Here is a 21,135-nt window from a genome sequence, read left to right as displayed (position 1 = left end):
AAAAACAACATCTTGTTCTTATAACCTGTCACTTTATCTTATTTAAATCATATGTATAATAACAAATCACAAGGAACAAGAACAACACATGCATCACCAAACCACACATTTCCTATTACACTATCTCACAAACCACATTGTGTGGGTTTACTTTGATGAGGATGATAATGAGAAGGCTTTCACTCCCACTCAACAAGCAACTTTATTTACATGACATGATGTTTTTTTTTAAAAAGGTCACATGAAGACATTTTATGACGCATGGGTTGCTTTTAACTGCTATTTTTGCATAATAGCAGTTGAGAGGTTGAGGGATATACTGTACTTTTAGGGCCAATTCCAATTCCTATCTTAACCCTCAATCTTAACCCTCAAGCTCAACCCTTAATCTTAACTGGCCCTCAAAACCAAGTGTTGAGGGTTATTTTGTCACTTAGAAATGGGACACCCCTTAAATGCAGATACGTCTTCAGACTGTAGGGGGCAGAATAACGCCAAAGCTGCGTCCAGTCTGTCAACTCCAAAAAAGAAGAAGAAGAACACATTTACGTCACGATTATTTATTCCGTTTGTCAGTCAAGTTATTAGGTTGTCAGTAAAGTTATAAGATGATACTCATACAAATACCAAAACCACGGACATATTCAGCTGACAGTTACCACACACCACGGCTTATTGAAAAGTAAACCATAGCAAACGATCGCTTGTCCGCACCGGCCGGCTGTTGACAAAAGATCGTAAAATAAAAATAAATGTTACGCAACAATGATGTCAGTAATCTATAATATGGGCCTAAACTAAGATAATACAATGGTTTTCATAATTTTTATATCTCTATTAACAAAGAAAATGCTTAATTTGTAGCGTACTCGTTTCGCTGCTTTCGGCGCCATCTTTGTTATGGCAATGCATTCTGGGTAGTCCTTGCTCCCAAGGGTGGTCTCTGAAAATCTCAATATTGAGGGCGATACAGCCCTTAAACTTGCCCCTCAACTTAATTTTTCTGAGAATCGGGACAGCACTTGCACGTATTGCAAGATTGTGGGTTAAGCAAGGAATTGGAATTCACCCTGCTTCACAAGGATTAATTGGTGAAGGTGATTAGTTTATTATGTTTGACAGATGGTCTGGAGGTGAATCTAGAGGACAAACTAACAGATGCATCCCATATCTTTATGAAAAGATCTTCAAACCACAAAAATAAATACAGGGCTAGGCTTGTGTCTGTGAAGGGAAAGGTATGGAAGAGTAAAGAAGAAGAAAAGCTCTTGCTTCATAAAACAAGGGATTCATTTAATGTTTGAGTTCTTCAGGTTTACAAGCAGACGGCAGCTTGGTGTAATTAACAGCTAGAGACGATCAAAAATACAGAGGATTACAATGTTATATAAGGGATGAAGGCTCTTTAACACCTTCTGTTATATCTACAGAAGAGGATTAGGGCCACATGTTGAAAAAATAAAAAAATAAAACAGCATGAATTCCGAGAAAAAAGTCAGAATTCTTTATTAATGCTCGTTTTTGTTTCTGTTTTACATGTGGCCCTAATCCTCTTCCGTAGACGGCCAACTCCTCGACATGCTGTATGTTGTGCACGTGTATGTAAGAATGGATGCTTGTGTATGGGAAGCTACAGATATTGTAATAATAGTATATTCATAGGATAATTAAATACTATTTTGATAGTATTATTATTGTGTATACTTCTATACGCCATTGTAATACTTTGTAGTCCATTCACATTGTCACTCTTGTTGTTTCTTGAAAAAGTTTGTCATTATTGAGCAACAGATAAAATCAGAGGTCGCCGTGCTGTGAAACATCATTAATGCCCTTGTAGTGCATCATCATGGTGCAACAGTGTGCTGCAGTGGATCATCCCAGGCGTGTATGTATACAGTGGTATGCAAAAGTTTGGGCACCTCTGTAAATTTTCATGATTTTCCTTTAAATCATTGGTTGTTTAGATAAGAAATTTCCGTTAAATATATCACAAAGGAGACAAACAGTGATATATGAGAAGTGAAATAAAGTTTATATGATTGACAGAAAGTGTGCAAGAATGATTTAAACAAAATTAGGCATGTGCATAAGTTTAGGCACCACAAAAGAAACATTTTGCGCATCCTCCTTTTGCAGAAATAACAGCCTCTAAACGCTTCCTATAGCTTCTTATTAGTCTGGATTCTGGTGGAAGGTATTTTGGACCATTCTTCTTTGCAAAACATCTCCAGTTCAGTCAGGTTTGATGGTTTCCGATCATGGACAGCCCACTTTAAATCAGATGGCCATTCCAGAACGTTGTATTTGTTCCTCTGCATGAATGCCTTAGTAGATTTTGAGCAGTTTTTAGGGTCGTTGTCTTGTTGAAAGATCCAGCCCCGACACAACTTCACCTTTGTCACTGATTCCTGGACATTGTTCTCCAGAATCTGCTGATATTGAGTGGAATCCATGCAACCCCAATTTTAACAAGATTCACAGTCCCTGCACTGGCCACACAGCCCCACAGCATGATGGAACCACCACCCAATGTTACTGTAGGTAGCAAGTGTTTTTCTTGGAATGCTGTGTACTTTTTCCGCCATGCATAACGGCCCCTTTTTTTGTCCAAATATCTCTATTTTAGTTTCATCAGTCCACAGCACCTAACCCTAACCCCATTTCAAAATGCTGGATTGTCCAAATGTGCTTTAGCAAACCTCACAGAAGAGTCATGCAGAGAAGAGGCTTTTTCTGCATTACTCTTCCATACAGCATCTCCTTGTGTAAAGTTTGCTGAATAGTTAAACGATGCACAGTAACACCATCTGCAGCAAGATGATGTTGTAGGTCTTTGGAGCTGGTCTGTGGGTTGACTGTGACTGTTCTCACCATCCTTCGCCTCTGCTTATCTGAGATTTTTCTTGGTCTGCCACTTCAGGCCTTAACTAGAACTGTGCCTGTGGTCTTCCGATTCCTAACAATGTTCCTCACAGTTGAAACTGAAAGCTTAAATCTCTGAGATAGCTTTCTGTATCCTTCCCCTAAACAATGATGTTGAACAATCATGGTTTTCAGGTCATTTGAGAGTTGTTTTGAGGCTCCCATGTTGCCACTCTTCAGAGAAGATGCAAAGAGGAGAAACACTTACAATTGACCTCCTTAAATACTCTTTCTTATGATTGGATTCACCTGTGTATGGAGGTCAAGGGTCACTGAGGTTACCAAACCAATGTTGAGTTCCAACAATTAGTGATAAGGTATTGAAATCAATAAAATTTCAAGGGTGCCTAAACGTATGCACATGCCTAATTTTGTTTAAATAATTCTTGCACACTTTCTGTAAATCATATAAACTTTATTTCACTTCTCAAATATCACTGTGTTTGTCTCCTATATGATATATTTAACTGAACTTTCTTGTCCAAACAACCAATGATTTATAAAGGAAAATCATGAACATTTACAGGGGTGCCCAAACTTTTGCATTCAACTGTATAGAGTTTGCCTTAAATTTTGATGTCAGTCAGTGGCCCATTATTTAGTTTTTGCTATTACTTATTGTTGTTGTTTTTTATTCTGTACATAGCTCTCTGTAATGTCTGTAAATCCTGAATTTCTTCCATGGGGATCAATAAAGGATCTTTGTCTTTATACCCATTTACATGCTGGTGACACAGCCGACAGGAGTGAGCAGGGGCCATATTGTGATGAGGACCCACAACTCCTGCCCTCTAATGATATGTAGGGACACAAGGGCCTCAGTGGTGCATACAGTTTGACTGTCTGAAAGTGGACTGATTCTATCTGCTGCCCAATGATGAAAAGAAACAACCATTTTCACTGTTTATCTGACAAATATTCTTTCTTTCTCTGGCCCCATTCTTCCCTCAACTCCCTTCATTGTTAATAACTTCCCCTTCAGTGAGGATTTACAAGTGGGACACTGATCAAAGTGTTGGGGGCTGGGAGGCTGTTAGTGGTGGGTGAGGTTATTTTGTTCAGGGAGCTGACATTGGCCTAATAAAAGGAATGTAGACTCACAGAGACCTCGTGGTTAAAAAAAACATTTTGAGAATGTCTATTCATGGAGGATAATGAACAGCGCAGTACAATTATTTGCACTTGCCAGTGTGATCAACCCTTACACTTGAACAATAGCACAACCTGTCACTCTCTTAAAACTGGAATGGAACACAAATTAACCCTTGGAACACATTTTGGATGCTTTTTTTCCATTACTATGTTTAAACAGTATATACAGAGGCTATGAGAATGTACAGCATAGAGTGTCATACATCCTTTTTTTTCAGCACAAACTAGACAATCTGATGCAACATTTGTTTTTCATTTTCACCAACGATATACTGTAAACACACCTGAGCAAGAAGTACAAAAATGTTTAAAATCAAATTGAATTTGTGAAATTTGGAAGTACGTCACAGTCAAAGTTCACTTGACTTGTTTTCATGAACAAAAACAAAAGAAAAACACTTTTATTGTGTGACTTCTGCACAATTATTGCTACTTTATATCACTACTAGAAATGTGATATAAAATGAATGATTACTGACTCAGACTCAGCAGTTGTGTATTATTCCCACGGCAATTTACCATGGGTGCACCGGCGGCACAGATTTGTGCCGTGTGAACACTAAGGGTTAATGTCACTGGAAGATGACTCAGATGACAACGATCACAACATTTGAGATAAAAATAACAAAACTAGTGGTGCATTGTCTTCCCTGTGCTGAAAGTCTTTCTTATGAATCTTGTTATATTCTGACTTCAGCTCTCTGTCCCTTTCTTTCTACAAAGGGATTATCCTTTTCAGTGTACAGAGTCAAACATAATATGTGAAGTTATGAGGTGCCGTTTGTAATGTGGCACATGCTGAAAATGCTACTTTTGTCACATTAAGCTTCTAACAATGTCTCAAAAAGTGGTGTGAGTTTTTGAAAGCCACTTTTTTAGCACATTTACAACAATATTTGCTAACTGAGAAATGTATTAAATAGTTAAATCTGAATATTAAATGTTACACCTGTATGTTAAATGTTGAATCTAAATGTTAAATATATATGTGTATAATATATTTATATAAATATGAATATTATATGTACATATAAATGTTAACTCTAAATGCTAAATGTTAATATAAAAGCTAAATCTAAATGTCAACTCTTAATGCTAAATCTACATCTAGATGTTAAGACTAAATGCTAAATTAATATTATCACTATAATGTATGTTCAAGTGTTATATTTATATTTAGCATTTAGATTAAGATTAAGATTAAGATTTAGCATTTAGATTTAATATTTGGATTTATATTTAAGGTTTATGTTTATATTTATATTTAACATTTATATTTAACATTGAACATTTAGGTGTAACATTTAATATTTAGATTTAACTATTGAATACATTTCTAAGTGAACAAATATTGTTGTAAATGTGCTAAAAGTGACTTTCAAAAATTCACATCACTTTTTCAAACATTGTTTGAAGCTAAATGTGACAAAATGTTGCAGTTATTTTCAGCATGTGCTGCTTTACAAATGGCACCTCATGTTAAGTAACCCAAGGTTTCTTTCCACTGATGACACAATCTGTACATGTATTGTCCAATGTGTGCATATTATAATTGCATAGTATCATTATGTGAGAACTGTGTCAGGGCTGTTTGTTTGTAACGAGCTGGAGTCTGAAAACTGTTTCTCACCTCCACTTCAGCTGCAAGGCCTGCTGCTGCCACTAGTGGGCAGTAAATTATGTGAAACCCAACAGGACATAACACTGCTGTGGAATCAAAACTATCTCTTCTACGCTGACTGAAGCTCCACACTTTCTTCAGGACTTTAGACACTGCATTACAATCACATGACTGTTAAATAGTGATTCAAAAGTGATGCATGTGCTAAACAGCAGAGAGAACAGCTGAGAACAGCAGCAGAGAAAACAGCAGAGCGAGAACAGCAGAGAGAACAGCTGAGAACAGCAGCAGTGAGAACAGCAGCAGAGAGAACAGCAGCAGAGAGAACAGCAGAGAGAGAACAGCAGAGCGAGAACAGCAGGGAGAACAGCATCAGTGAGAACAGTTGCAGAGAGAACAGCAGCAGTGAGAACAGCTGCATAGAGAACAGCAGAGAGAACAGCAGCAGTGAGAACAGCAGAGAATAGCAGCAGTGAGAACAGCAGCAGAGAGAACAGCAGAGCGAGAACAGCAGCAGTGAGAACAACAGAGAACAGCAGAGAACAGCAGCAGTGAGAACAGCTGCATAGAGAACAGCAGAGAGAACAGCAGCAGTGAGAACAGCTGCAGAGAGAACAGCAGAAAGAACAGCAGAGAGAACAGCAGAGAGAACAGCAGCAGTGAGAACAGTTGCAGAGAGAACAGCAGAGAGAACAGCTGCAGAGAGAACAGCAGCAGTGAGAACAGCAGAGAGAACAGCTGCATAGAGAACAGCAGAGAACAGCAGCAGTGAGAACAGCTGCATAGAGAACAGCAGAGAGAACAGCAGCAGTGAGAACAGCAGAGAGAACAGCAGATAACAGCAGCAGTGAGAACAGTTGCAGAGAGAACAGCTGCAGAGAGAACAGCAGAGAGAACAGCAGCAGTGAGATCAGAGAGAACAGCAACAGAGAGAACAGTAGCAGAGAGAACAGTGCACTCCCTTGAAAACACATAAATAGTAAAAATTGATCCACTCAGGTTTTTCTGTATATGTGTGAACGAAATCAATTCTCTGTTATTTACCATCATGTCTCCTCTCTGTTGTTGAAGGAATCCTCTGTGATGCCACTTCAGACAGATGTTTGTCTGCACCCTGCCACAATGGAGCTACCTGTGTGGACACAATGGACGATTATGCCTGCTTATGTGCCAGAGAAGGCGTTCGATACATGGGCAAAAACTGTGATGAACTCTACGATGCCTGCTCTTTTGCACCATGTGAAGACTGTACTAGCAGGCCTGGTACCACACAATACCACTGTATCTGCCCACATGGACTTACAGGTGACAACTGCACAGAGGAAGTGGATGAGTGTCAGAGCAACCCCTGCTCTGGACCTCGCTCGATGTGCATCGACCAGCTGAACGGATATTTCTGCAGATGTCCTGCTGGGTTTGGAGGACGAGGCTGCAGCACACATGTAACTGACTGCATTGACGAACCCTGCAAGAACAACGGGACTTGTTTATTACGACCGGAGGGATTTTCCTGCCGCTGTGCACCAGGGTTCCAGGGGAGGACTTGTGAGGAAGATGTGAACGAGTGTTTATCAGAGCCTTGTCAGAATGGAGCCATCTGTATCGATGGAGTGGCAGAGTTCCACTGTTTCTGTGTACCTGGGTTTCAGGGCTACAACTGTGAGATTGACATCAATGAGTGTGTGTCACGACCCTGTGAGAACAACGCCACGTGCATCAATGAGAAGGACCACTATGAGTGTGAGTGCCTGGCAGGCTTTACAGGTAAAACTCTCACACACATGCACACGTTTGTCATTGCCAAAATAAAGCCTTACCTCTAACCTTAACCATAACCAGTCCATGGCTTACCTTCACCCCTTAGTGCACATGCAGCACAGAGCATCCATGGTCAATTGCCATTATGCCTTTATAAATCATTGGTTGTTTGAATAGGAAATTTCAGTTAAATATATCATATAGGAGACAAACACAGTGATATTTGAGAAGTGAAATAAGGTTTATATGATTTACACAAAGTGTGCAAGAATTATTTAAACAAAATTAGGCATGTGCATAAGTTTAGGCACCACAAAAGAAACATTTTGTGCATCCTCCTTTTGCAGAAAAAACAGCCTCTAAACACTTCCTATAGCTTCCAATTAGATTCTGGTGGAAGGTTTTTTGGACCATTCTCTTTTACAAAACATCTCCAGTTCAGTCAGGTTTGATGGTTTCCGAGCATGGACAGTCCGCTTTAAATCACACCACACATTTTCAATAATATTCAGGTCTGGGGACTGAGATGACCATTCCAGAACGTTGTATTTGTTCCTCTGCATGAATGCCTGAGTAGATTCTGAGCAGTGTTTAGGGTCGTTGTCTTGATGAAAGATCCAGCCCTGGCACAACTTCACCTTTGTCACTGATTCCTGGACATTGTTCTCCAGAATCTGTTGATATTGAGTGGAATCCATGCAACCCCAACTTTAACAAGATTCCCAGTCCCTGCACTGGCCACACAGCCCCACAGCATGATGGAACTGCCACCCAATTCTACTGTAGGTAGCAAGTGTTTTTCTTGGAATGCTGTGTTCTTTTTCTGCCATGCATAACGGCCCTTTTAACTTTATTTTAGTTTCATCAGTCCACAGCACCTTATTCCAAATGTCCTCAAGCGACTCTGTGGCAGGTGCAGAAAAAAGGCTTTTTCTGCAATACTCTTCCATACAGCATCTCCTTGTGTAAAATGCAGGGGCTGACGGTGTATAGGGACGCCCCACCAACTAGGAGAAATATACTTTTTGTCCTAAGCAATTCCAAAGATCCTTAGTACTAAGCTCTTGTTCCTCTTGATCCTTGGTCAGTTCATAAATACTTGACTTAATATGCTGCCCCTGTCTTTAGGTGGTTGATGGACACATCTTGTGTTTAGCTATTTTACATCATACAACATTAGATTAATGTAAATATGTTTTGTTTATCAAGTTGCTATCTAGTGGACACAAGAAGTACTGTTAATCATCTAACAACAAATTGATACTGTCTTTTTTTCTGCACCTATTCAATGGGTCACCTTAATCATTATCAGTAAAAAATGCCCCCCCCCCCCCCCCTGAAATTTTCTTCAGGAGCCGCCACTGGTGAGGTGGGCTGAATAGTTGAACGATACACAGTGACACCATCTGCAGCAAGATGATGTTGTAGGTCTTTGGAGCTGGTCTGTTGGTTGACTGTGACTCGCCATCCTTCTCCTCTGCTTATCTGAGATTTTTCTTGGTCTGCCACTTCAGGCCTTAACTAGAACTGTGCCTGTGGTCTTCCAATTCCTCACAATGTTCCTCACAGTTGAAACTGAGAGCTTAAATCTCTGAGATAGCTTTCTGTATCCTTCCCCTAAACCATGATGTTGAACAATCATTGTTTCCAGGTCATTTGAGAGTTGTTTTGAGGCTCCCGTGTTGCCACACAGAGAAGTTGCAAAGAGGTGAAACATTTACAATTGGCCTCCTTAAATACTCTTTCTCATGATTGGATTCACCTGTGTATGGAGGTCAAGGGTCATTGAGGTTGCCAAACCAATTTTGAGTTCCAATAATTAGTGTTAAAGGTATTGAAACCAATAAAATGACAAGGGTGCCTAAATGTATGCATATGCCTAATTTTGTTTTAATAATTCTTGCACATGTAACCCAGACTGTGTGCTGTTGTGTCTCTGCACCCGGAGACTGCATTGTGTTTTATAGTTGTGAGCGGGTGTAATGCAGAGGGACGAGCCGGACACACTGTGGCGTTTAACCGTGGCTTTGACCGTGTTTATTCCTCCTCGATCGCCGTTACACTCCTTCCGAGTACAGGGAAAAACATTCAAACATCACTATTTCGCGTACAAAACAACAACAAAACCGGAAAATAACTGTACAACTTAGAATGCAATACTCGCATTAGAGAGAGCAGTTCGCCAGGTGCTTACCTTCCGAGTACAGGGAGAAACATTAAAACAAAATGGCCATGGTGCCGCGATGGAGCTTCAACTACGTTGGCGCACATAGGACAAATGGCGTCAATTGACAACTGCATTTTAGGGCAAAAACAATGTACCAGCACCATCTACCGATCGAACCAGGCAACTGCCCTACACACACTTTCTGTAAATCATATAAACTTTATTTCACTTCTCAAATATCACAGTGTTTGTCCCCTATATGATATATTTAACTGAAATGTATTATCCAAACAACCAATGATTTATAAAGGAAAATCATGAAAATGTACAGAGGTGCCCAAACATTTGCATACCACTGTATTTACCTAGGTTTTAGAACCACCTTTCCCATAATGATGTTGGACCTACGAATGGTGTATGTAAAGAGGATGAGGAGGACCTCAAAATTAAGACCTTCATCTTTTTGACATCTTTTATTTGTGCCTTTAAATGTGTCTTTGACTTCTTGCTCATGATTATCAGTGTTTGTTTTGTTCCTATAAGAGAGTGGGAACAGAGGAGTATTTTAAGTGCACAGTCGTATGTTTTTAGGAATCTTATCTGCAGCACTGATAAAGAGTGTCCACGCAGACTGAGAGGTTAAAACTTCCATCTTGCTTTTCTTGCACGGCTTGTTTTCTCCAGGAGTCTGTTCTGTGTCAGAGGAGCTCACTGTTATCTGTAAGTGTTTGGTTACTTTCCCCTGCCACTCTTTCTGTTTGTGCTAAACAAAGGCTTTTATTGTCACCAGAACAGACACAGTCATATGATAGAAATTCTGGCAGTTTTACTGATTGTGATGAGTATGTTTTGTATGTACCCACCATGGTAACTTGCATTTCTTTATCCTCGCTGCCATCAACACCATCTTCATTGTTTTTAACATTGATTTGTGTATAAATTGCATTCCCATGCAGCTTAACTGCATTCTTCAAGTATATAAATATATTAAAATAATGATACAACTTATTCACATGTCAACAGTTGTTACTTTCTACTGAAGAGTATTAGGGACACTTTTTTTCTCAGAATTTGATGCTATTTAAAAACATTTTTTTATCTTTCTTTGAATTGTGTTTTTTACGTGTGGCCCTAATACTCTTCCATAACTATCAAACATTTGTGAAATGAGAAAATGAGTGGAATGACCATTTCTTCCAGGTTTTGCACGTGGTTATTTTTAGGCACAAAAAGCACCTGATGATCATGGTTTTTCCTTATAGCATCAACATCCTTTCTCTAAAGAAACACATATGTAAAAACAAGACTTCAAAACACCATAAGAATCCACAGCACATGTTCTGACATTTGGTCTTTAACTGTGGTCTGCAGCAAACCTTTCACAACACCTGGCTTTGTTCGCATTTTGCCTCATGTGCTGTCACTTTTGATGATAAGTCAAAAACAAAGTATATAAGTATGTGTGGACATGCAATTTTGTGAGATATGGCTGTGGGTTTTGTCATGATCATCATCATTGTTCTGTCTTTCCGTGGACGTTACACACTGCATGGTCACACACCCTGTCCTCGCAACAGCATTAAAACCTGTCTGTGTAAATGTGCAGATGCCACTCACTGTCAAATAAAAAAAAATAAAAAAAAACTATGATATATAGAAAACAAAATTAGCAACAGGGGGTAAATGCAGCCTGGTCCCTTCTGACTAAGGGACCAGGCTGCAGGTGCATGTATATGTTCGATGTATAGGCTGCATATACCTGGTGTTAACCAGGAAAACCAAATCTATTTAGTCAGTTAGCAGTATTTGGGTCTAATACAGCCATGTTATTTCATTCACCTTGTGCTTTGTTCTCCTTCACCAGGAGTCAACTGTGAAATTGAAATAGACGAGTGTGAGTCCAGTCCCTGCCACAATGGAGCCACATGTCATGACCTGACGGGCATGTACTCGTGTGAATGTCGCCCCGGGTTTGATGGCACGAACTGTGAGGTTGATGTGGACGAGTGTGCCAGTGATCCCTGTCAGAATGGAGCGGTCTGTCTCGACATGGTCAACAGGTAAAACAACCCTCAAGCTGAATGTGTTGCCTGTGAAAATGATAACTAAACATCACATTTACAGTTGGACATTTTCTGTCGGTTATTATGTCTTCTACCACTTTATCCTCCACATGAGGGTCGCGTGGGGAGCTGCGCCAATCTCAGCTGACATAGGGTGCGACAGTTCACCAGTCCATCACAGGACCACATATAGAGACAAACAACCATTCACTCTTATGCTCATGGTCAATTTAGAGTGACCAAATCACCCTCACCAGTGTTGGGCATCTTACTTTAAAAAAGTAATTAGTTATAGTTACAAATTACTTCTCCCAAAAAGTAACTGAGTTAGTAACTCTGTTACCACTCTGTAAAAGTAATTAGTTACTCAGCAAAGTAACTGAAGTTATTTTTAATGTTCTATAACGCTATTACATTCTATAACATCCTATATAACGTTATAAGATGTTTATAATAACTGAATGAAGAATAAAAACACTATATTTAGTATTTTAGTTTTTTTATTTAGTATTTATTTAAACTTATTTGATTAGATTTCAACAAGTATACAATAATAATAATATAATATATATAAAAAACAAATTGAAAGTAAAATTCACACTTCACAGAAGACTACCCGAGCCTTCATACTTCTGCGTTGTGGTGACGGATACGCGCTGCAATTTCCCGCCCGATCTGTAGGGGTCGCTGCGCAAGGTTGTTGTGCTTTTGGCTACAGTGAGCAATGGCGTCCGAGAGAGAAAGAGAGAGAAAGACTGTTGTTGTTGAAACAGTGGCCACTACTCACTTTTCTGTGTCACAGAACGCAGTTTTAAGATAATTTGAGGCGAGAAATTGGCCATTTAGAGTCTAAACATGTGCTGTGTGTGTTAAGATATGACGTATTTATAGTTTGGCAGCGACGTTGTCGGCGGTGATGAGCTCCGCCTCTGTGGACGCTCGGTGCGCACTGTGAGCCGGCACAGAGCAGCTTCGCTCGGCCTGTCCTCAGGACCAATCGCAGCTCTTGCCGTCTCCGTTGTCCCTTGACGGAGTGACGGACACTTAAAAAATATTTCGTGCAGATGGAGACGACGCAGAGGCTCCCCGACAGGCCCTCCGTCGACGCAGAGGACTCTGTGTAACCTACGCAGAGCACTTTACGCAGGAGTATAAATTGGGCTTTAGAGCTTACAGCGAGACAGTGAGACAGTGAGCAGGGCAACCGCTCACCCAGCCAATCATCATCGTATTTGCAACGGTGTCGTCCCACACACAGCGGGAACGTGTGACCTCCATGCAGAAAGCTGCAAAGGCAAGAGTGCTAACCCTTACAACTCTGTGGCCCATGTTAGTAATATATTTCATGTAAATATAGTACCAACAAAAATATAAATGGATTGAAGGAGCTGTCAAACATCTTGATAAAAGGGAAGACATGTAGAGCCAGATCCACAATAAGGCCTGACTGTAAACTACCAATCCAAAAGAAAACCTTTGACCCTTAGTAACACATGGTAAATTGATGTGGGAATAATACACAACTCCTTATATGGACATCCTGGGGGTGTGTGTTCATAGGTTACACATTCAGGCTTTAAAATATGTGGGGTTTTTTCTGTCTTCTTTTGTGTTGTTGAATCGAAGTTATGATTAATTTTATAGCACATGTTTAGTAGTGATATTAAGTTGCAATAATTGTGCAGAAGTCACACAATAGAGTATTTTTCTTTTCTTTTTGTTCATATTAACGAGCCAATTGAACTTTGAACTGTGACGTATTTCCAAATTTCACTAATTCAATCGATTTTAAAAAATTTTAGTACTTTTTGCTCAGGTGTTTATATAGTTGGTGAAAAATATATATGTATATTTTTCATCAGATTGCTTAGGTTGTGCTGTATATTGCACATTCTTATAGCCTCTGTACATTTAAACATATAGTGATGGAAAAAAGCAGCTGAAAAGCTCTGTGTTCTAAGGGTTAAACCGGAGCCATTTCTGCTGAGCCCTCTATATACAGTAGGTTAGCACTTTTTAAACTCCACTTGTATTGATTACAGCTACGAGTGTGACTGCAGTGACACGGGGTTCCAGGGTGACTACTGTGAAGTGGACATCCCTGAATGTGCCTCTGATCCCTGTCAGCATGGAGCCAAATGTCTGGAGGGAGTCAAACTATACAGCTGCCTCTGCTGGCCAGGTACTAAACTCCATGTTGCACCACAATTTCTGTCCTAAAGCAATAACAAACAAAGACTGAATTCTGGACAAGCTGCCAACTGATACGCTACATGTCCACCTGCTCTCCCATAAATGAGCCATAATCATCTTGTCCTCATCATCCTATAGTGATAATTGTGAAGTTAAAAATATGTTTTGTTCTTCAAAATGGCATTGAATCCATTCACTGCAGCACTGTAACTCGTCTAGTAGCTTTGCATTAGGACATTTCATTTATTCACCAATAACAGACTGGAGCGAAAACTCTGCTCGGATTATTCTCTTTCAATATAAAAACAATATATTCATTTAAACATATATATATATATATAATTCCTCAAAATGGCTCTTTGCCTACTGCAAATTAAACCATGTGGGACAATAAAGAATTATCTTATCTTATCTGAGCTTTATATGGCCTCATATGTGAGACTGATCCAAGAATATTACTGTGTACTACAACTTATTTTTGTTTGTTTATTTGTTTTCTCCAGGTTATGAAGGACCAAACTGTGAGACTGACATCGACGAGTGTGCTGATCAGCCTTGTGAGAATGCTGGCCAGTGTTTCCAGTGGTCAGATCCATCTCATTGGGAGCGGGACTGGCAGCTCAGCTTTGCAGATGCAGCTGGATACGTTTGTCAGTGTCAGCCCGGTTTTGCGGGTCAGTAAATCTACACAAAGCAATCATCTTTTTTTTTTAAATCCACTGATAGTCCAGATCAATCTGGCTTTATGATGGGATATATGCTGCTCATAATATCAGGAGACTATTAAACTTACATATACGTCATATAATTCACATAATAATAAAACATATTTCATACACACATCATGTGGGCTAAAGGTTTGGCACTCGCGGAGCTGGGAATAAAACCCACAACCTTCCGGTTGATAGACTCTCTCTACTTTTAAACACCATAGCCTTGTGTTTTTTCTTAGTATTTAGAATGGCTGCTTAGCAACACACACCAATGCAGAACTCCATTCTTCTTCCTCGTCTTCCATAAAGGTTTGCTGTGTTACTCGTGCTGCAGCTTTGGTGACAAAAAGTGCAAAGAATTGCGAAAAAATGTCCACATACACATAAATGGGAAACGGTCTAAAAAATGATCACAACCCAGCCCACTTTGGAGCCTCACAGTGTCGTCACACTTTAAAATAGAGACGTGGTTGAAACATTAAACGGGTCACAAGACTTGGGTCTTTTTTTTTTTTTTACCTAAATCAATCTTTTGATACATATTAGGGCTTTTAAACAATCACAGTTTAAGTTTTGTATTTTCTTTGGATGATTTCAGATTTTATAATTCCTGGCTGGAGTGGCACATTCAGCCAGGAATTATAAAATGACATAATCGACCCTTTGTTAAAACTCTGGATTTGTCTGTCAATTCACACCCATTTTTTCACAAATTTCAATGTGGGAGCTGCTGAAAGCCTCCTGACACTCACAAACCAGAATTTAATGTGTATCATCAACCGTTCTTGAAATATAGCAACTTTAAAACACACTGCTTTCCCTGTTTCCCACCAGTTTTGCATTGTTAGAGTTTAAAGGTTGATTCCACAAAAGTAATATTTTGTCTAAATACTTCCAAGTTCAGCAGCAAGAAGCAGGCACGATAAAAGTTTCGCCATTGAATTTTCTGGTTTGTTTTGTTGTTTACTTTTCCAAATCTGTCTCTATTTTTCACACCATACGCTTAAATAATGTATAACATTTGTATACATGAGTACATTGTATAAAATAAACATTAAATGAATAGAAGGTAAAAAAATAAAAAATAAATAAATGATGATAAATTGATTTCTACATTTCAGGTGAGAACTGCTCTGTCAACATTGATGAGTGTGAGTCTGAACCCTGCCAGAATGGAGGCGCTTGTGAAGATAAGATCAATGGCTACACCTGCACGTGCACAGCTGGATTTCTAGGTCAGTTTTGCATCCTGTTATAAATGGACAAAAGTGTACAATGCAGTGGTGTATATATGTGGCACCTTTAGATCCTGTGAGTGGCAGTGTTTGTCTCAACATGAAGGAACATTTAGAAGGTTAGACTGGATTTGAGGCAACAGTGTCCCTTCTGATCATGGGCAACAGGATTCACTTGAATTCACTTCCCGTAAAATTTGAAATGGAAAATTGAAAGGGAAAGTGGAAATAGGAATAGGCTGATACATACAAAAAGTACTATTCCCAAGTGTGATATGATGTTCCCTCACCATGTCCTATAGTATTGATTTGATACTGAGTTGACTTAACATAGTGAGTATATATATATAACCTTTACATGGAAACTCATGCAAAAACATGCGCGAACTGGATTGCACACGAAAATTTGCGTTGATGCTGATCCACTAACAGGGCTCTCAGACGGGCAAAATAACTCTCGCAATCCATTTAGCGGTCTCGCCTGAATGCATATGCAATGTGGGGCGTTTACGCGCAATTTTGCGTGCGCTGGGAAAAAATGTAAATATGTTATTTATATATATATAAAGTGATTTATGAAACCTGGAACTGATTGCGGTGCTTATTTTTGCGTCTATAATTAGCACGTTTGAACACCAGGTCTTAACTGGCACAGCCGTGCGCACAAATGGCTGCAGTTACGAACATACAGCTAACGTGCTAAAGCTAAAGCTCACTCGGACACGTTTGGTTTCGAGTGGCTCGTCAGCTGAAAGGTCCATCGGGCAGGGGAGTCGGGGAGTCAGTGAATAGTTGTTGGTCTCTATATGTTGGCCCTGCGATGGACTGGTGAATTGCCCAGGGTGTACCCTGCAGTCAACCCTTTGTCAGCTGGGATTTGGGTCCAGCCCACACAACCCTCACATGGAGGATAAAGCAGTGGACTATGAGAGGTTTGTTAGGACACCTTTGACCTTTGGCCATCAAATTCTAATCAGATTATCCATGAATCCAAGTGAATTTCTGTCCCAGATGTAATGAATTTCATATCTGTGTAGGTGAGGTCATTATGACCTTGACGTTTGACCTTCCGACACCAAGATCTTATCAATGTTATCTTTGTGTTCAAGTGATCATTTCAGCCAAAGCCAGAGAAATTCATCCCCTGTTTGTATTCAAGTTTAATAAAAGGCTTTGCAAATATAGGGGTGATTTGAGAAATCTACCAAAACACCTGTGCCCAATAATGTGAGTTTTGTAAACCTAAGAGATGAAAATAGTGTACCGGTCCGTCACAGCTCTGTTTAACAATCATTATCTCCTTCCAGGTGAGCTGTGTGAAGTGGACATTGATGAGTGTGATAGCCAGCCATGTCAGAATGGAGGCTTGTGTGAGGACGGAAGGGCCTCCTACATCTGCCACTGTCCTGAGGCAGAGCCAGGGGAACTTCCATGGGGAGGAGATCATTGTGAAGTGAAGCTGCATGGCTGCATGGACCAGGAATGCCAGAACGGTGCCACCTGTCATCCACAGCTGGAGAATGGCATACACAGCCACACATGCTTGTGCCCTCATGGCTTCTATGACAAGCAGTGCTCCACGAGAACAACATTCTCCTTCTCTACTCCTGGGTTCATTCATGTTCAGGTGGCTCTCGAGGAAAGGACCCACAGGGAGATTGGGGTACAACTACGCTTTCGAACAACGATACCTAATGTGTTGCTCATCTACAGGGGGGATCTAGACAACCACTTCCTCTTAGAGATTGTGAATGGTGGCCTTCATGCAAGAGCTTTCTCTGAGAAATCTGAAAAAGATGTTACATTTCCTGGATTTGTCAGTGATGGAGACTGGAGGGATACTCATGTCTTTGTGAATAATGAAGGTCTAATCTTGACCGTGAAAGGCCCTGGCTGTGACAGGGAGGGGTGCACAGTAATGAATGGTGGTATAGATGAATTACCATTCCAACCCTCTGAAACCTTAGCTCACAATTATATAGGTGGAGCACCAAAGGAGCTTTTGGAGTCCTCTGCAAGTGGTGCAGGCTTCATTGGATGTATGGAAGACCTGATGATAGACTCTAAGCCTATCTTACCCCAAACTCTTCCAGAGGACCAAGGCCAGGTGTTGGGCTGTAGTAAGACTGAGTGGTGTAAGCCTAACCCCTGCAATGGACGTGGACAATGTGTGGACCTGTGGACCAGCTACCAGTGTGAGTGCCACCGTCCCTTCCACAGTGAGAGCTGTCAAAAAGGTGAGTACTTTTACCACAAGAAGTTTTTTTTTTTTTTTTTTTAAACAAAAAATATTTTAACCATTCATTAATCATTCTAGATCCAAGTGGGTTTTTGAAGTTTAGACTTGATTTGATCCATGTGTGTTCCCTCCAATCACGGGCAACAGAATTCACTTAAATTCACTGCCTGTGAAATTTGAAGTGGAAACTTGTGGGTGAGTGTGAACAGAATAGGCTGAAATATGTAAAATTACCATTTGATTCAAAACCTGCTTTACAGCCTTAATGTTAGACAGAGATTTGAGCCTATAACCCTGTAAGTATGTGGCAAAACTAAAAGGAACATATTTTCCTGGCATTTCTAGTCCTCACACCACGCAAAAACCCACAAACATGTTCCTTTCGTGTGAAATGTACAGGTGTAAGAGATCTAACGCTGTTTAATAGTGATGTACAAACAGCATGAAAATAGACTAGCATAGCCGAGAATCTAACCCACAACCTTTAAGTTAAAAGAGGACTCACTCTACAACTGAGTTCTGTAGCTCAGTAGGGGGAATAAAGGCAGTGGATTTCAGTAAGCTATCACGCATATTATAGCTGACAACAGTTATGTAACATGATGTATGCATCAAGTTGCTCACAGACTTCGGCAAATGTTTTGGAGGTTTAAGGATAAAACATGTAAATAATTAGGCAGAATGTTTTACTGTTTAAATAGGCAGGTTTGTATTCCTCTGACTTAAAAATATGTTTCGTTACATCACGACAGAACACACATAAGCAAGACAGACAATGTTAATATAATTTATATTAAAAACTATCTGTAAAGTAAGTTCAGCGTGTAAGAATTAGTGACAACTAATGTTGAGACTGTAACAGACAGGATCACATGTCAGAGAACTACAGTGGCCTGTGCACACCAGAGAGAATGATGTCATTATTTACATTGTACGCTCCTGCTTCAAAACACACTCTGGCTGGTCGGTCTGTTCGAGCAGCTGTTGAATTCTTGAAGCACAAAAGCAGGACCCTCAAGTACATTTAAGTGACTTATTGTGAGGCTGTGAAAACAAAATGTTTTTTCTTTTATAGCAATTACACACTATACAAACATATATATAGAATAATCCATTTCTGCAGCAATTAAAACATGCATATCATATGCAGAGGCATTGCAGTGCTACCCAAATCACTGTTTTTTTAATGTAATTAATCCAAACTTCCAATTCCCTGTGACAGAATTCCCTACATGGACATACAGTCATGAGGATACTTTGAGCTTCAGTGGCTATGATGTGGTTGAGAACCTTGGGAGCAACTTCAGTGTGTCCTTCTTCATGAGGTCATTAAAGCCAGACGGGCTGCTGTTCCAGCTGAGGAGACCCACAGAGGAGGAGGAGGGAGGGGTCTATTTCACCATCTATCTGGGAATGGGCAGGATTTTGGTCAGCTCTCTGCCCAACAGTGCCCCACTGACCGTGCCAAAATTTGTGACTACTGGTGAGCAGCAACTTGTACAGGTGGAAGTCCAGCACAGACAGGTGACCTTTGAGCAAGCAGAGATTCGCTATATCATAGGCGAGATCCCTGCGGTGAATATTCAGAGTGGAGATCAGGTCTATATAGGAGGCCTTCCTGGGCACTGGGACTCTGGTGTGTGGGGGGGCCACTACAAAGGTTGCCTTCAGGACCTTCGTTTAAACTCTGTGCATCTGAATGTGGACGTTTGGAGCAGCTCGGATGAGGAAAAAGTGTTTTTACCAAGTGATGCTGAAAATGTCAAGAAGGGCTGTGTCAGTGATAATGCATGCAAGGTAAGAGATTTAGGTAAGACATTTATATCGTACTGATAGAAATTTAAGTTATAGCATGATAATGATAACCATACTACTGTTACTAATGATATTAATAATAATAATAATAGCCTCTTAACTGAATCTGGAGCCTGTCTTCTCTGTCCATGTCAGAAATACAGAGCAAATGATACAATAATAATTCCCACTCAAAAGCTAATAAGCTTTCAGGTTGTATCTGTTTTTATAATTGTCAGTGTACGAATGACATGTTAAACCTCAGCGACTTCCTCCACAGGGGAAGCCTTGTCAAAACGGAGGTGAATGCGTCATCACATTCAACGATTTTACATGTTCCTGTGCGGAGGAATACACCGGAAAGACCTGTCAAACACGCGTTTGGTGTATTAGTGATCCTTGTGTCAATGGCGGCCATTGTGTGGACCTCCCAGACGGCTACGAATGTAAGAACATCGGCATCATTTGAGAAGTGTCATATTATTGGTTGATACCGGGCCCTTTTGTACAGTACAATTCAGATGATTTTACCGTTTGCACGCTTTACTCTTTAAAATATAATCGCAAATGGATCAAAGGGCATCTGTTCCTTCACCTGAACAACTTATTATGCACATATTCAGTCATTGATATGTTCAGCAACAATGAGAAAGGATAATGCATTCAGATCCCAACACTGAGCTTCACACAACAATCACTTAAGTCCTTTAACGACCGCAAATCCATACATAGCACTATTATTACTGTACATGTGTAACCATAGTACATTATGGTATACATACTTTATAGATCGTCATTACTATCATACGTAAATGTGTGAAATGTGTTTTCTTGTTAATGTGCTCTGTACACAATATTGCACGTCTTTTCTCTCCTGGAAGTGAGATTCCTCCTGAGCTTTCATCCATTTTTTTCCCCTTCTAAAATGTTTTTTGGGAGGGGAAGTTGTTCTTTTGTTCTTATCGCGAGCGGCGAGCAGCATCACAAACCCTGCCGCTGTATTTCAGTCCAGACTGTGTCAGACAGAGTCTTTGCTCAGGTCATGGAGGAAGCACTGAACAAATCTTTTTAATTAACTGATTCTAATGATTCAGTTACACTGAAAGCAACTGCTTTACAAGTCACTTGTTTGTGTGTGTGTCATGTGTAAAATGATCATGGTCAAGGCAGTTTCATGCAGCCATGCTGTGATGACTCCGCCCATGTTCAGGAGGTACTATATTGTAATGGAAAGACAACCTAAATTGTGCCGAGGCGAGGTGAGGTGAGCTGGGA

At 40.1% G+C, this 21,135-nt stretch overlaps 1 protein-coding gene across 1 annotated transcript in view; it reads left to right on the top strand.

Moving 5' to 3' along the window:
- The window catches only part of crb2a (crumbs cell polarity complex component 2a), a gene marked incomplete at both ends in the record, with an annotated part of 34,538 nt that overhangs the window by 7,328 nt on the left and 6,075 nt on the right, over positions 1–21,135 (top strand). The window contains 8 exons of the mRNA XM_083902176.1: positions 6,770–7,462; positions 11,488–11,683; positions 13,729–13,868; positions 14,383–14,553; positions 15,714–15,827; positions 17,135–18,064; positions 19,289–19,863; positions 20,141–20,306. Coding sequence (XP_083758302.1) covers positions 6,770–7,462; positions 11,488–11,683; positions 13,729–13,868; positions 14,383–14,553; positions 15,714–15,827; positions 17,135–18,064; positions 19,289–19,863; positions 20,141–20,306 — 2,985 coding nt within the window. The remainder of the gene's footprint in view (positions 1–6,769; positions 7,463–11,487; positions 11,684–13,728; positions 13,869–14,382; positions 14,554–15,713; positions 15,828–17,134; positions 18,065–19,288; positions 19,864–20,140; positions 20,307–21,135) is intronic.

This window comes from Microchirus variegatus (assembly GCF_963457635.1).
Source record: "Microchirus variegatus genome assembly, chromosome: 16".
NCBI classification, from domain to species: Eukaryota; Metazoa; Chordata; class Actinopteri; order Pleuronectiformes; family Soleidae; genus Microchirus; species Microchirus variegatus.
Note: the sequence above shows the minus strand (reverse complement) of the source record. Positions and strands in the feature narration are given on the sequence as shown.